At 44.7% G+C, this 17,970-nt stretch overlaps 1 protein-coding gene across 2 annotated transcripts in view; it reads left to right on the plus strand.

Annotated features, from left to right (window-relative positions):
- The window catches only part of LOC117225444 (protein apterous), a 91,171-nt gene that overhangs the window by 62,344 nt on the left and 10,857 nt on the right, over window positions 1–17,970 (plus strand). For both annotated transcript variants that reach the window (XM_033479011.2, XM_076519248.1), the window contains exon 4: window positions 12,727–13,256. In XM_033479011.2, the coding sequence (XP_033334902.1) occupies window positions 12,727–13,256 (530 nt within the window). The remainder of the gene's footprint in view (window positions 1–12,726; window positions 13,257–17,970) is intronic.

The raw sequence follows: 17,970 nt of genomic DNA on the forward strand, positions 1-17,970 counted from the left end.
TCAAATTCCAATTTCTAGAAAATGATGCGCTGACACATTATTACTTCATCTATTTACCAAACAAATGTATTACCGTAATTTAACGGATATAATTATCTGTTATAAACGCGTGTAATTATCATTGTAAATCGATTTAGCATAGAACTTTGTATCGCGTGAATTTAAATTGTACAAATAAATGTTCGACAAAGTTCTCCTCGTAGCAAGAGACGTGTTCGGTTGCTTCGTGTTGGGAACAGAAAAAGATGAGAAAAGACGTCGGTGGAGGGACCGCGGCAACGTTTTTACGAAAGTTATCGCCGGTGATACGGCGAATATGACATCTTTACGTCTACATCAACGGGCGCGATCCTCGAGCAGCGGGTTCGAAACCGAAGATTTTATTGGCACTTGGCTCCCGAGGTCCCCTTGTTCAGGCTTCTTTATCTGCCGCAGAGTACTGTGGGACTTGCTTCCGCTCACAATGTTGCGAATTTCCATATCCCCGTTCTGGAAGACGTTGCACGCAGGACTTCGTGGTGTTCGTTTCCGTTCTGCCGCGCTCACACAGGGTTGCTCCGGATTTCCCGACGTTTGTAACGTTTAACGCTAGAAAAGCGAAGCTAATAGGCTCTAAGAGCTCCGCGGTGGGTATCGCGTTGTTCACTTTGCGTGGGATTGGCTTCTGTCATGCTGTACTTACAGCGGGGTGGCTATTATACTATTTGCTAAAACGGTCGCCGTTCCGTTGGTTTTTAACACTTTCACGACCCCGCCGAAAGCCGCGAAAATTTCATAAAATTAAGGCATTTTATTCGATCAGATCAAAATCGCAAAGAAAACTTACGTGACATTAATTGCTTCTTCAACGTTCGCAACCCTTGCAAATTTTAATACATCGTTGACTAACATTTTACAACTCCTAGGAACAAGAGCACGAGTTAATTCGTGACCAATGTTAACAAAATTAAATGGTAAAAAAATGTTAAGAAAATGTTTAAAAATGTTTAAAAAATGTGTTAACAAAATTACGAAATTACAACGTTGATTGGCGTAAAAATGAATTTTTAGAAATTAAATTTCAAGAGGTCCACTGATTCAGCGTTCTAGCCAAGGCTTGAATTTAATTGAAATTTAATCTTTTTAAAACTAGATTTACAGAGCACAAAAAACAGCTGTTTTATATTAGTTTATGAAAGTAACAATAAGACATTTATTCTGATTCTTAACAAGTGTTATTATAACATTTGCCGTAAGTACCATAAATTGAATAAATAACTCATAAATGTATCTTTACGATAGGAATAATCATAAATTAAAAAATTAGTGACATAATCTATTCGGTAATAATTCCGTAAATTTAGTGTTAAGTATAATGTGAGTAAAAGTTTACTTTTCAATCTATTCAGCATTATTTAAGGAACTGAAAACAGGATAAATATAGGCGCTAAAGCGAGTCGTGATTTTGATATACTGATTTTAGTTTACGTTGTTATTTTTGATAGGAAAATTGGACAAAACAAATATCAATGCAGAACAACCGTCCAACTAGGATTTCTTTCCGTTTCCGAAAACGTGACAATGTTCTATTTATACGTAAATATATGAAATCAGAATTCCACTGAAAATAACCGATCGTAGCCGATTAAAAATTAACACAGTTTCATCGAAGCCTGGGTTAAATTCGCAAAGCTAATCCTCGCGGAGTTCAGCGGAATCCCACGATCAGGAAACGCTGAGTTGACAGGATTTGGAAGAAAATCGGTGGATCGTCCAGGAAGAGATAATGCAATATAATGCCGTGATCTAGATTAATGCGAACACACGACGGCGCGGCGCCGCGGCGTGGAGCGTCCCACGCGCGTGTGTCCTCTCGGACGAGGCAGCGGATTCGCCGGTAGGCTGTCGCTACATTATTCATAAAATAAAACGCGAGACCGGTGCCCGGCTAGCCGAGGCGCAGACGAGAGAATCAGCGAGGATGCAACGAGCCGAGGCGAGCCAGCACGAGCGCGGCCTGTTGCGAAATTATGCGAAAATCATTCCGCGGCTCCCGTCATCGCTTCCGGCGGTCCGCCTCGCAATAAAACGATACTTCCGTGACGCCGTCCGCGATCAACGAACACCTCGAACAGGATATCTCCCGAGCAAAATTTGACGGTCTATTAAGGCGTAGACTCTGCGCGGAGAACCGCGAGCGAACGCGGTGGTTCGCTGTTCACAAAGGAATAGAATTAATTCAGCCGGTCTATTACAATGTATTAAAATGAAACATGAAAACATAAAGTACGATTATAGTTATTACGGTGAAATTAATTTCATACTTACGAGGTGTTTCCGCTGGTTTAGCTTCATTGTATAAATGGATCGTGCTGCGCGTTATTCAAAATGGCCGGCTCGCGCCGAGTTTTCTGCATATATGTTAATACTTCTATTATTTCTGTGCAGCTGGGTTAGCCAAAGCAAATGTATTTATGAATAATAACGCGGACTGGCTGACGTTTATGGAAAATTAGCACGAGAACCCGGGAAACAAGGGAAACGCCGAAGGAGGAGCCTCTGCGCTTCAAAATGGCCGCCGGCCTGCAAGCTCCGACTCCAGACCTCTGCCAATTTTCTTGCGCAAACTTCAATGATGCGTCGCGGACAGTTTCGCGGGTGCGGGGGATGTTTCGTTTCGTAGACAGCACCCGCTGTCCCTATTCCATTGCGGAATTGTTTAAAATTAATAAACAATTACTAGTGGCCAAATAAGAAAGCAACTTAATAATAACGATTTATTTGCGTACATGTACGGCATGACACTTTTCAACACGGACGAGATATAAACAATCGCACGAGTATAGTTATAAAAGATTTAGAAGAATATGGGAAAACCAAGAATAATGGTGACGAGTGAGTGTCGAGTTAGAAAGCCATTAATATAAATACTGTAAAATTAAATACAAAATACAAATAGTATGGAAGAAGCATGGAAGTGTAGAAGTAGTGGAGAGGAAAGGAAGATGATGAGCAGAGGTGGGAATTATTCGAATAAGATTTTATTCGTAGAATTTACTCGAAATATTACTCGAATTCAGTTTTATTCGAAGGATTATTCTAAATGTTTTTCGAATCAAATTTTATTGGTAGAACTTATTCCGAATATTAGTCGAATAAAATTGTACTCAAAAAATTTATTCGGGATATTACTCGAATTAAATTCTATTCGAAGGATTATTCTAAATATTTTTCGAGTAGAATTTTTGTTATTACTCATATAATAGTTTATATAATAGTTTTATTCGAGATATTACTCGAATTAAATTTTATTCGAAGAATTTACTCGTATTATTACTCGAATTAAATTTTATCCGAAGAATTTATTCGAAATATTACTCGAATTAAATTTTATACGAAGAATTTATTCGAAATGCTGTTCAAATAATGACCGATTCTGGTGATGAATACAGGAAAATTAGACTGAGATGTACTGTAACGACCACGAGAGTAGGATAAGGAAAGGATTCGCAACAATCCTAGAGAAAATCGAGAACTTGTAAAATAGACTGGTCGCAATGAAACTAGTTCGAAATTGCTATGAAACGACTAGTTGTAGATAAACGTGTAGCAGCCGTCTCGAAGGACGCGTGTCCGAGAGATGGCAAGATCGCGGGCCCTATTCCGCAGGATCCCTTTCGATCACGGTTTGCGCGCTCGACACGCCGGTCACGTCTCGGCGAAACCTCCCGATCGGTCTTCGGGAAGGCCAGAAGCCGGGGCCGTTTATCGGCGGACGCATTAATTATGTCGTCGACGAGATTCTCGGGCCCGGGAGGACAAGCTTTATCGTGGAAATAATAATTTAGAGCGTCGCGAGGTCGCTCCGGCTTAAATCCTCGCGGCGGCTTGTCAGAAGCGTGGCGAGGCCACCGGCTTAAACGCTCCACGGCAGCTGGAGAACGGATGGAGACATCCTTCCCGATGGTTCGGCCGTTGACTTACGCCGCGAGGACACGGCACGCGCGTACACCGCGTCATGCCGCGCTGAAAAATCGTCGCTCGCGTTAATTAATTCCCGGTGACGTGATCGATGATCCGCCGTCGGTTCGCCGCGCGGCTTCCCGCAACGGAACCCGCGCCATTGTCGTCTGCCACCGGCTCGTGTGAACGAGGACTTCGGTTTTCGTTTCTTTTTTCTTTCCAGGACCGTTGTTAACTCTCCGCCGTACAAATTGCCTAGGGTGTTAGGTGTCCGCTTTTTATATCCGGACGCGTTTTTGTTCGTCCTGAGCTTGTCCGATGCGTGCAATCTCTCGCCGAAGGTGAACGTGGCTATAAAATGCTTTTTTTTTTCAAAGTTACACGACGCGTGGCGGCTGTAACACGCGCAAACTTCGCAGAGCGTATTGCTTCGCGAGCTGCTCCGGCTCTTCGGAAAAATTCTCGAACGCGAGCACGCAATTTGAAAGCAACAATTTTAACGTAACGGCGCGGTTCGACTACTACGGGCGACGCAATTTGTAAACCGGCATAAACGTGAGCGAACATTGAGCGGTGCGTTTAAGAGCCGCGCAGAAATTCCAGCGCGACAATGGCGGCGCGCGGTCGCGAAAGCATATTTTCCAACGGAAACGATTCACGACGCCGCGATCGGCCAGATTTGCCCGATGCGACCGGCTATTCGTACGGCGCGGCGGCGTTTTAACGACGCGTCGCCGTGCGGACTTAAGGTCCGCGCGCGATGGAATCCGCGCCGCTCGAACTTTGTTGCTACATCGCCGGGAAATCGCTGGAATGTTCAATCGGCCGCCGTGCTCCCGGATTTTGGCGGTTAACCGGCGTTCGGAGCTCGTGGAATCTCAAACGCGTTTGATAATATTTTAGTCCCCGATTCGAGCCTGGAATTAGCGACGGTGTTTTAACTGACTGCCGGTGTTCCATGGTGATCCTTAAACGAATCGCGGGAGATACCGGCACCGGCCTCGGAACGAGTGTTTTATGCGCCGACGGGTGCGAAGTCGGATGTGCTAAACGTTTTAATACCATTCGACATTCGATTAAATTAAACGGAAATGGTAGAATGTCCGCGCAAGCGTGGGCACCTCGGAGAACACGATTTCAGAATGTAGCGGTGTCATCGCGAAGACGCGTCGCTCCTACTCGTCGATGTTCAAGGAGTAACAGTACATCGATTTTATTATTATTTATTTATTTTGATTGATTAACGGGCATGATGCGTTTCCTGTACATCGACGATGGTGGAACAGCGATATGTTGGAAGTACATTAACACCGAATTTACCGAACGGTAAAATTGATTGGGGTGCATCACCCTGTAAAAGTAAGAGAAACCAATTTATTCAGATTTCGATTTATTCATATTTATAACAGTCTCCCTGCAATAATGTAATTTATTCAGTCAATTCTCACGAAACAATTTTTATGATTTCATAAATTTTATAATTGTTCTCTATAATTTGCGAACGAGTGACCGATCATTTGACTGTGGTAGATTTTGTGTTAAACATTGTACATTATTCCACTGAATTTTCACTATAAGCTCAGATAAAAAGCTGAAAAAATCGAGAGTTCCTTCACATCTTTTTTTTACTTCAAGCAATAGCAAAAGAAAATAGCAATTAAGTCATTGCAAGAGAACTAGTCCTTCTAACATTTACAAAAAAATGCAGGTCATTTGGACTAGTTTTAGAAAAAATGCCGTTTATAAAAGTATGCATGCCGTCTAAAAAGGTGTGTGGACACTTTTGCCCCTTATTGCATCTATTTCTTAGTAAAAGATGAACGCCACACGAGGTACACAACCATTTTGTCCGACGCATGGTTCTGAACTGTCACGGGGAACCGCCACGCGTGACCCGCGCTACACAGTAAAAAACCAGCGTGCACCCATGTCACCCAGTTGCACGTAAGACGTCGCGATACGGGCAATTAGGTAACACCGTGCAAGTCGAATCGTTGTAAAATAATTCGTGGCAGCACTCGCGATGGAAGTTGGGCAACGGTCGCCAAATGAAGACGCTTGAGCCGCACGCAGCGTTCCCTCGTCGGCACGTGAGAAATCGCGGTCTCTGCGGGGCTCGTGTCCTCGCGGCCATATCTCGCCGGGCCTGGAGCGAGACGGCGGGCCCCGGAAGAGGGACGAGGGGCCCGGCGAGGCCGTAAAGAAAGAACGGAAGAAAGAAAGAAAGAAAGAAAGAAAGAAAGAAAGAAGGCAGAGGCCAGGGATCGAAAAGAAGCAGCGCGGTTAAGGAACGGACGAGAACGGGCGAACCAACGAGAGGTAAGAAAGGGAATCCACGTGCTCCACGGGTGCCGAGTGTGCGAACGCGCGGCAAGTGGTCCCCGCGGCGAGTAATCGCGTATATAAAAGATTTCCGACTCTTTGTGGCGAACTGGGCTCTGTTTAGGAGCGGCGAATGCCGGCCCCCGAAACCCTCCGCTGCGCTTAGAATACCCGCTCGCATTGTATAATAATGTATCGCATATGGCGCATCTTGTAAAACTCTGCGGGCGTCCCCCCACCGTGCCGGCCCTGGAACACGGATGTGCAACGAAGGACGGATGGAAACGTGAATGAGGTTATTCCCGGTCGTGGAGCTCGCCTGCGCGCCCCGTTCATTCATCCATCGGCCCCGGCTTCGGCTTCGGCTTCGCCTCTCGCGGGAACCAAGATGATGCTTCTCCCCCCCTCTCTCTCCATCCCTCTCCCTCTCTCGCCCCTTCGGAGACTTCTCCAGAATTTTTTCCTACCCCCCCGACTCCCGGCTCCCCTTTGTGGAAGCCACGTCGCCGAGGTGTTCGGACCTGCGATGCGATTAGAGGATGGAGCTGTGATGGGTTAATGAAGCGGGAACGTTTGCGGGCTGTTTGATGCGGTCCGCTTCGGGCTGCGAGTGCTAGGAGTCTGTGGGGGATCGAATTTCGGCTGTTGTTTTCTTGACTTTGGGGATTCGTCTGTCGAAATAGTCACTCCGGGGATTCACGGAATGTGTGAGATAGGGTCGTATTCATTGACCAGTCTTACTTATTAGACCGTTTTAGACATGGTTTTTAGATGTCACTTAGATTATTCATAGAGAAATAAGGTCTTCGACTTGAGATTGTTCTGAGGAAAAATCTTATGAATTGACTGCGAATCTAGGTACCGCCTTGGGACCATGTTTGACAATAGTACTATCGAACCCTAAACATGACTAACATATTCTAATAAACTAATATATTGAAATATATATATTTATCATTGTAATATAATAATATAATTTATAATATAATAATATAATATTTATTATAATATACTAGTACATTGTTTTATAATAATAGCAAAATTAGGTTCATTTGAACTTCGTACAATTTCTATTGTAATATATGCTAGAATGAAGAAGTTCGTATACAAATTTCTCACAAAATTGTTTATAGTATATTTTATACAAAATTTTTACAGTATCAGGGATTGTAAAAGAAAGTTGGTGGTTTTAGTGTTAACACTGTCTTATAAATTAAGCTCGACTATGAAAAAGGCCCATAGTGGTAAATTTTGATAACTTACCAATAATAATCATTAGGTTTATAATAAATATTACACTCTTGTCTTGGTTTTTAGTGTGAAAGTTTAATAACACACTTGATGATAATAAAATATAATATTAACAAATGGAAAGAAGAAAACTGTTCTATCACATATATCAAAATTGATAGAATGTGGTAGAAGATATTATTTTTCGTTATTTAAAATTATTGAAAAACGGAACAAATCTCTATTTTGTCTACTAATTACTATTCGTATAAAAACTTTTTATTTTGCATAAAGATTCGCAGTCTAACGCGAATAAGTAATGTATGATAAATCTGGAAATAATGCTAAATAATAAAGCAATGCTAAATAAATGATATAAAAATGCTAAATAAATATGCAAATAATTCCAAATAATAAAGATAATACTGACACAAATCGGGTCTAGTGGAGAGCCGCGTCTGGTTCGCCGGTTTAGCGGGAATCTCACAACTTGAAACAGAACTATACTTCGGCTATCCGTTGCACAAAAGAAACGTGTAGCCTGCAAGCCAGGCCCGTTCCATCGCTAAATTACAGTTACTCACACTTACAGTTAGACCAGCCGACAAAAGAATAACAAAGAGCTCGCCGTCGGACACCTTCCGCAGTTGTCCGAAGGTGAATCCGCGTTCGGATCCGGAACAGGGCCCAGTCGATTACCCAATACAGTCGAACGGATCCGATTAGGTGAAAATACGCGGTGGCGTCCCGCTGCGAGCAAACCAGGCTGCCCCGGCATTGTGCGCCGGATGTGTACCGGGATTGGGGGCTGTCAATAGGATCAGCGCCGATAACAATGTGTCTCGAGTCAAGAGACCCTCTCGACAGTTCCGAAACTCGGCGTGGCTAATGCATTAGATTAGGTTTAGGTTTTACGGGTAGCTTGGTCGAGAGAGAGAGAGAGAGAATCCCTCGGCGTGCTGCGGATTCGTTGGTGGCTCCCGTGCCGGATGACTGGATCGCGAGCTACTTTGCCGGCTCAGGTTGTTTCGTTTGTTGCTCTGTGAAGAGGTGTTGACACGGCCCTACACGGTAACTCTCCTGGACACTTGAATGGGATCTCGAGGACCGTGGAATTCTTTTCATTAATTTGATCGGTTCGGCTGCGGTTCGCAATGCAACCCTTGTCACCGCGCTTGTTCCTCTCTGTTTGCACCCTTTGCTTTCCTACTTGTGACAATGTGATACGCCGACAGATTTTAGTATCTAGAGCTGTTATCTCGGAGATGAAAAATATCTACGATATCATTGAGGATAATGGGGTTATTATTAAAGATTAGTCGAGGAGTGCTTTCGTAGAAAACAATGTAAGTGTCAAAAATGTAACTTTCTAGGAGGAAGACAAAACACCGCTGTCTTAAAACTATTAACAAAACTCGATTTATCTTTATCTTTACACGTAACTAACACCGCAATAAATTAAAAACGTAACAAAGTTCTTTTTTACTTCTTACGATAATAATGCATGAATTTATGATAGAAAGAATTAGCGTTATTTATAACGAGATATTGTACCTAAATAGTGAACTACTGTATTTCCATCGGCACATAGAATATTTTAAGAGGAGAAAACAAAAATTTGTCGATATTGAAACTTACACTGCTTTCTGCGAACACTTCTCGAAATTACGTCCAGTCCAGTTCAAACGCCATTATCCCCTAATTATCATTCCACCTGATAATTCTATTATGGTAACGCGTCGGAAGCGATTTAAAAATTGCAAGGAGAACGGCGTTGTTTCCCTTGAAAGCGTGAAGGGATGAAAGAGCGATCCGGGAATGTTCGACGTTAATTAAAACAGGGCCGCCGGGCCGAATTTTTTATTCGGCCGCGCGGAATTAATATTTTCTCGTTACGATTGTATTTCGAAATCGAAATTCCCGGATGGCTGAATGGGTTCGTTATTCGATCCCGAAACAACGAGACTCGTTATGTTACGGGCTTCTGCTTTTCCGTTCGCGGTATCAGATCATTATTCTCCATTTTCACGTTTTCCGATTGCTGAGATCGTTGAGGCCGCACGGTGCGTGCACGATGTCGTGTGGCCACATCCTCCTTTTGTTTTCCCCGTATTTCTCCATTCACTCCGTCGATATCTGGCATCTCTGAAAAATCATTGTATTGCGATACCGAGCGACGTGATTTAGAGGGATCGAGCGGGAAAAACTCGCCGCCATCCCGCTCTAAACTTTCCCTATTCAGGAAAACTTTGCTGCGCGTAAATCTTGCTTTCTGCAAATCAATCTCAGTGGATCTGCGCGAAAAGTTCACGTTGCTGCAACGAGATCAAAGTGAAATTGTTCCGATTAATGAAACGTTCTATTATCAATGAAATATTCGCAATTTGACGAAGATCTGCTTCGACGCGAATAGAAATTCGCGTATCGAATTTCTCGCGACTTCGACAAGAATTACGCTGTTAGCAAGCTGCGAATATTTGTGCAAAATATAATATTGTTACAAGGAACAGAAGCAAGATAAAAATTGATTTTCACTCTTTAGATATTTTATTTAATTCTATAGTTATTATTATCAATCTTTACTAATCTTCGTTACTATTATAACTACTCTTTAGTTATCATTAATATTTAAGAGTTTTAATAAATTGCAAATAATGTTATAATAACCTTAACAGTAGACTTACAGACCACTAAAACCAGCTGTCTCCTATTAGCTTATAAAAGTAACAATAAGACATATATTCTGATCTCTAACGGTTGTTATTGTAACATTTGCCGCAAGTAATACGAAGTAAAATCAATCAAATAAAATATTAACTAAGATTAATCAAATAATACTAAGTAAAATTAACTAAGTAATACAAAAATATAAAAATTAGCGATTCCGACGGGCTCCGTAAATCAACTGTTAAATTCTTGGAAGTTTCGTACTGTCTCGTGTTTCGTCCATCCATTTTTGTTCTAAACGCATTCGCGGTCCAATTATTGGACATACGAGAAGCGCCATACAAATAGGAATGATATAGTTGATGGAGAAACGGCGGTCAGCTGGCCGGGCGTCGCGGCGACGGTGATTCTTGTCAAGGGTGGAATCCGAGCGTGAGGTTCGCGAACAGAAGCCGTTTGGCCGAAAACTGGTGCGTGTTGGGAGCGTGGCCGGGGATCGTCGTATAAATACAAATACGTGGCACGGCATGCCAGTTTCGCCGGGACTGGATCCGACGCGATGCGGCATCAGGGTTATAAGATCGGCCACGTCTCTATCTAGGTTCTTTAGTACGGCTGCGAGGGGACGCAATATATTTGGGCGGTGGAGAGCGAGATAGGTGGTTAGGTAGGTAGCCGTGGTGGATGTCGGGTAGATAGTCGACCGGCTTCGGTAATGGAGACTGCAGGGTGCCGCTAATGCAGTAGCGATGTCACGATGCCCGTTGCATCGGTATATTCCTTCCCTTTCCGGCCTTTTGCTCCACCGCGGTTTACCATACGTGTCCCTTCTTACCTTCGCGATATCACCGGACTTCTACGTGTCCCGCCGTCCCTCCCTCCCTCTCCTTTTCTCCGAGCCTTTCTCTCTCTCTCTCTCTCTCTCTCTCTCTCTCTCTCTCTCTTTCCTCTCCAAGTTCCCCGTGTTCGGACCCGCGGAGATCTCTCGGCCCGTCGTTCTTTATCTGCGCCGCGGCTTTCTTTTTCCCTCTTCCTCGCTGGCTCTCTCTCTTAACGGAACCCTATCGCCGCGGACACGGCAGATATCCGGCCGATGGGAAACATTCTGCCGCGCCGATGTGTTTGTATCGTTTAAACTGAACGGAAAAATGGGCGCCGCCTGCATCCCGCAGTTACGATAATTTCTTGGTCATTTTTGTTATGCCGCGGCGGCCGCCCTCTCCCCGGCCGATCCGCCGGCGACGTTGCTCGATTTCTTGCCTCGTTAATTGGCCGGCGACGGTGCTCGAAAAATGCGCCCCCAGAGGAGAAGCACGTTTTCAAACGGTTTTATGGGGATCCTGGGAATTTGAGGCCCCGAACACGAGCGCGGTCCGAATTTCTTCTTTCCGCGAGAGTTTACGCCAGCTTACGGGGATCCCCGAGCAGCTGTGCAACAGCTCCTGGAACTGGTTATTTAAATTCCCTGCTCATAGGCCGTTCTAACTGACTAAATAATGACAGCATTTGAGAAAATGATACGCCTCTGCATTTGCGTTACGCGCCAATGCGCCGAGCCGACTCTTCTACGCCCGGGCTGATATCTCACTAGACAGCTCGCTACCGTCCGCCTGAATTATCATTTCGTGTCTTCTTCTGTCATCGTTTCCATTGTTCCGTCAGCTCGTAGCCAGCAGCGCAATGCGGTGCCATCGGATTTGGATCGTTCGCAATAGTAATTCAGTTTACTAACTATGACCCTGTGTTATAAACTGCGCGCTGTCTTCGATCGCCGAAATTTTTATTAGAAAATGGCTATATTTAAATCGCACTGAATGACAAAACGATAAGAAAAGTTCATATAAACATACGTCCTGTTTGACTTTGTTTTCTAGTTATGATTCTTTTCAGCGTTCCGATAAATAATATAACAATACGTAATGGTTTAATGCAGGTATTCTTATAACTTGAAATATTTATAAGTTTATAAGTTTATAAGTTTCAATATTTGAATGCTTTGCATTCGTAATTCTAATCTACAATGAACGTTGCAAAAAGATGATTAACCTAATAAAAAATGAAGATAACTTCGACGTTTTTAACACTAAACCTACCAAGTAGTAATAGTAACTGACGTGCATTGCTTCGTAAAAGCGACAAGATCGAATTTACTTAGATTTTGTAAAATTTCTATTATAAAACATGCTCGAATAACGTGATTTATTCAAACATTTTCCATGAAAGCCTCTCGAAAGTTTGCAGAACTGTGAAATAAGGAAATAGTAATTTCAACCGCGGTAGGTTTGGTGTTAATATAATTGCACTATATATAATATATATAATAATATATAATATATATAATTGCATATTTCTTGCACTAATCGGTGCATCAATTTCTATAAAAAAAGGTGTTAGGGTTGCTCCTGCTGAAAATTCATTAGTTCAAAATTTATTTCGTCCTGAACGCCCACAAGGACCGTACACTGTGCGTAGACGGCGTAGTCTCCGGATAGCACGGATCCCAAAATAAGAGAAACCGACGGATTCGAATACCCCGCATTAACCGCTGAACTTTGTCTTTTCCAGGATGTTTGGCAGCATGAAGCGCTGCGCCCGGTGCCAAGCGGCGATTCTAGCCTCGGAGCTGGTGATGCGGGCCAGGGAGCTCGTGTTCCACGTGCGCTGCTTTTCCTGCGCGGCCTGTGCAGTTCCGCTGACCAAGGGCGACCATTTCGGGATGAGGGACGGCGCGGTGCTGTGTCGGCTGCACTACGAAATGGGCGCGGAGATGCACCCATCCCAGAGTCCCCCGGTCCCGGTCTACCCGCCGGGTCCCCACTACCCCGGCCAGCCGTTCCCCTCGCCGGAATTCCTTCACCATCACCATCACCATCCCGCCCATCCGCCGCATCCGCACCACTCGATGCACCCGCAGCACCCCCACAGCCACGTCAGCCCCGTGCCGCTTCAACCCTCGACGCCGTCCGTGCCCGACGCGGGCTCGCCGCCGAAAGTCCCGTACTTCAATGGCGCCGCGGTTGTGCCACCACCTAGGCAGAAGGGCAGGCCCAGGAAGAGGAAGCCGAAGGACCTCGAGGCTATGACCGCCAACATAGGTGAGCGACTTTGCATCTTTCGCGAAACGTTTCTGCTGATTTGCCTGGGACACTCGGATGTCCGGTGTCATTGCGGAGTCGGCGACGCTCGAGCTGGACGTTCGCTGGCTAAGCAGCAGGTTAGCCGGGTCGCTATCAGTGTTCTCATTAAAATAGGTTACGCAAGGAGTAGGGACAGGCGACGCGTGCGCGGTAGTTATGCACAGCGGCGTGGCGCGTCTGACGCGTGAACATTATGATTCTGAACTTCGATCTCTGTGTGAATGACATAGAAGAATACTTAGGCAATAGAAGAATTACTTAGTTGAAGTGACAGATGTCATCTTCGTTGATTTTTACAATAAGTCGTTTCGTATATGATTCGCCTTTGATTCAGCCGCTTGCAGATAAGAAGTATTTAAATAAGAGATGATTCCAATATTGGAGGATAATCGAGGTTATTTTGTCTGTAATAAATAGACCGCGGATTTGATGCAATTATGATAAAAATGGATTAGTGAAATTTAGGATCATCTATGTATTATGAATAACTCGCTAAAAGTGTTAAACGAAGAACGAAATTTCTATCGTGTTCCTGTTCGTTGCTGTTCAAGAGAAAGGTTTCTATTTTGCATAAAGATCCGCAGTATAGTAATAAGAATAAGAGAGGACCTTGTTGGAGATCCTTGGAAGACAAACACTCTCGTCCAACGAGCACCGTAGTTAAAAGCGCATCTTCGGAACCGTTCAGAAGCGACCGAGCAACGGCCAGAAATTGAAATACAGTCGGGAATGAGATATGAAAACGTGTATAAATTTCGGAATGCGCGTGGCTTGTTAAGAATATATCAAGCAATTAGTCGACTGTACAATTAGAAAAGCATTGACTTGCAATCTCACCAATTTCATATACAATTCCTTCGAGCGTAAAGTGGGCTATCCCTCGGGTAATAACGCGAATGCGTTGCCAGCTGCGTTTTCAGGAGGCTCGGAACGTTACCGAACCTCGTATCTTATTTATAATTAAGAAGCACGGAAACATTGTTTCTCTGTCAAAGTACAGTTAAAGCGGGGATTGCTCGCGCCGACGCTTCGCATTGGCATTTAATTGACGATATTATGGGGCGCTGGACGCTCAAATCTTATTCATTTCAATTAGCATTTAGATAAGACCGGCATTATATTTTCGATTTATACGCCGATCCCTTTTCAAATTATCCCGCTCGAATAATCCCCTGCGATCCCGACGATGCTCGCTTTAATGCGTTCAAATAGTTCGCCGCCAATTTACGTACCTCAGAGAATCAAAATGATAAACAACGTCTCGAAGATTCGCCGAACGTAATTCCAGAAATGGCCGACCCGTTGCATCGTTGATCCTCTTAAGCTCGATACAAGCATCAAATCGTTTAAATTAGCTGCCAGCAAATTACGTTTCCCATCAGACGCTTGTTACTCTGCGTCGAAATGAACGCGAGTCCCACCTCTCTCTTACGGTTTCAGATCCTGTAAAATCTTTCTGATCTCTATCGTCGGCGCGGCAATTTAACGCGCACCGAACAAGATCTAATAAACGTTAAATTATATTCGGTATATTTATTACTTTTCATTTATTCTATTTATTTATTTATTTATTCTACGGGCGAAAACCCATTGATTCACAATATAGAATGTCATCGGACAGGGAGCAGAGTTTACAAAAGAAGGAAGAAATGTAATCGAACCGCAAAAATTGATGTAAAAAAAGTACAGCGGTGTGCATAATTGTAGACTCAAAGCAACTGCTACCTCTTGTTACTGATATCCAAACGAAAACTCAACGAAATACCATATTTGTATATTTCTATCTTCTATGATTTCTAATATAGAAATATACGAATACGATGTTTTGTTAAATATTATTTTTAGATATACACTCGGTGTCCCAGCTAAAAACGAAGCATATTCGTGTGTTTACCTATATTTAAACTCGAGCAAAAAGAGAACAACATTTTCTAGCTGAAATAAATATAAGTAAATAAATATTACAACGGCAACGAGCGTGTTAAAGAGCCGCCAATTTTTCTTACACTCGTGCGTTAAAAACTGGCACTTCGTTCGGGCATCTCTGCTATCCGAACCGCAGCGCTTCGTTGGTTACCAGCCGGGCGATTTTCATTATTCCGTGTCGGCGGTTGTCCCGCGATGACAATCACGACGTGTACGGGGTCCGCTCGGTGGAATTTTCGTGCGGGGCCCGTCCGCAGCGTGTTCGGAGCTTACGGGCCGACGCGACGTGCAGCACGCGGTCAGATCGCACGTAGCACACCGGCGCGCGGCTCGGCTCGGCTCGGCTCGGCTCTGCGCGGCGTGTCCCGGATACACGGATCCGACTCCTCCCAGCGTGATTTACGGGCGCGCGTGGGCGTGCGGTGTTTGCCACCGAACCCTGATAAAATTTGTCGCCGCGACATAAATTCACGAATCCAATCCCAGCGAAGCGTGTACGTGTCGCGCGCCGAATCCGCTCCGCTCCGCTCCGCTCGGCTTTCACCCACGAGAAGGACTTCATCTCGATTGTTGACCGACCGTGGGAACAAACGGATCGTCTCCGCGAGGCCTCGACAAGAGCCACCCGGCCTTCGACGTCCGGACCAGTCTTCTTCTTCTTCTTCTTCTCTTTCGACTTCTTTTTCCTCGATTTTCATCGCCACCAAACTAAAGAGAGAGAAAGGGAGAAAGCGAGGGAGAGAGAGAGAGAGAGAGAGAGGGAGAAAAAAAAATGAAAGGACCACGATGATACCCCTGGGGCCTCTGGACCCGCCGATGACTGGGAGTCGCGTCCTCTATTTGGTCCCTGGCCGATGAGGCGCGAAAATTTATCGACGGAAATAAAATAATTTGGTTGGGGGACGCTGCGTCGATTGGGCCTTTTTTCTGGCAAGGTCACCTGGTCCCTCTCTCTCTCTCGCTCTCTCTCTCTCTTTCTCTCTCATTTGCTCGCTCGCTCGCTAGGGACATCAACGTTTTATCATCTTTAACCCTTTTTGCTCGCGCTCGTCGATTTAGCCGGGCAGGCTGCGGGGCTGGACCCGTTCCTGAATGAGACGTCGTGCGGCTTTTATTGGAAATCCGAGATTAGGGGTTGGGAAACGTGTAAAGTCCTCCGTGGAGACGTTTCAATTTCGAGGGAGAATGATAGCGGTGTAAAACCGCTGTTATTAGATACCGGGGACGTTCGAAAATATTATTTATTCGCCCGTGTTTATCCCGCGAACGCTGAATTTCCACGGCGAAATCGCCGTTCTTGGTCGCTTCTTCGCGCAAATTCACCTAACTCTACGCAGAAGGTGCCGCGTACGGATGGGTGCTGTTAATAAAATCGTTCGCTGTTCATCGTTTCGGGCTATAAAATTTCCGTACAGCGACCATCCATGGAAACTATCACGAACGTAACCTTGGAAAGGAGTGAGCCTAATTTGCAGAACGGTGAATTCGGTGACATTCGTGGACGCGTTCTAAAGCTCGAATGAATTGGTACGCGTTCGCGGAATTGGATCGCAGATCGGATAGAACCGGGATAAATTCGAAAGGACGCGGCCGCGGACGGTTCCAGGATCGGCCGGCTAGATGAGAAACCGTTGGCAGGCTCGTTTAGACTAGTTTCCAGGCTGCCGTAGATCCGGCCGCGATACCGCGGCGATCACGATCTTATCGATCCGCTCGATTCATCGGGAGCTACGATGGCTGCTTCTTGATCGCTGAACGACTGTCAAGCGCCGCTTTATCGTCCGGGACAACCGGGGTCCCCGGGACAAGATAGGTATACCGGAATGAGGTATCGTGCCTGCAAACTATTTGCTGCATAGAGTTGTAATTGGCTTGTGTATCCACCGGTCTTTCGCATACGCTATCACCCTTCTTGTTTGCACTCGGGGAGCTAATGAGCTGTGATACACATCAAACACCGCTAGAGTCGCGGCCCGGCCGCTGAACGCCGCTGAACACCGTTGAACACCGCTGAACGCCGCTTCCGACGGTTCGTCGCGTTGCTCGCGGGCCCCGGCGATTCTTGCTTCGATCGCTTGATCCGAGATCGAGGCGCGATTGTCCTATCCGTTACCAAATATACGTTAAATATCCGATCGTGCGACTGCGCTTTTCCTGGCAGCAAAGAAAACCGTTTCGAGATCGATGCTGCGATCGTCGTTGGATCTCGAACCTTTCTAGCAGCGTGGCGGATCGCGCAGTGATGCATTTAGTGGCACTTTTGAGCTTGTCAATCTCTGCATACGTTGCAGCAATATTTTTTGAAGCTGCTCTAAACGACTCGAATCTTTTCGGTAAATGTTAGAGGTATTAGTTCACTGTACAATGACTAAAATTTAGTATCTCGTAATCGAATAGAAAATCGAATAGAAAAATTGCTGTGTTGGGTTCTAAAATAATTTGCACATTAACAAATTGGATTGTATCTGAAGAACTATTAAGCAGATCATATTTAACGCTAGATTTACGGAGCACAAAAAAAAACAGCTGTTTTATATCAGTTTATAAAAGTAACAATAAGACATTTATTCTGATTTCTAACAAGTGTTATTTTGACATTTGCAGTAAGTAACATATAATTTGAATAAATAACTCATAAATGTATCTTTACGATATGAATAATCGTAGACGAAAAAGTTAGTGATCCGTCATTTTGACGGGTTCCGTAAATCTAGTGTTAACACTGGAATTTTACCAAGCCAGTCGA

Source organism: Megalopta genalis, chromosome 2, assembly GCF_051020955.1.
Source record: "Megalopta genalis isolate 19385.01 chromosome 2, iyMegGena1_principal, whole genome shotgun sequence".
NCBI lineage: Eukaryota > Metazoa > Arthropoda > Insecta > Hymenoptera > Halictidae > Megalopta > Megalopta genalis.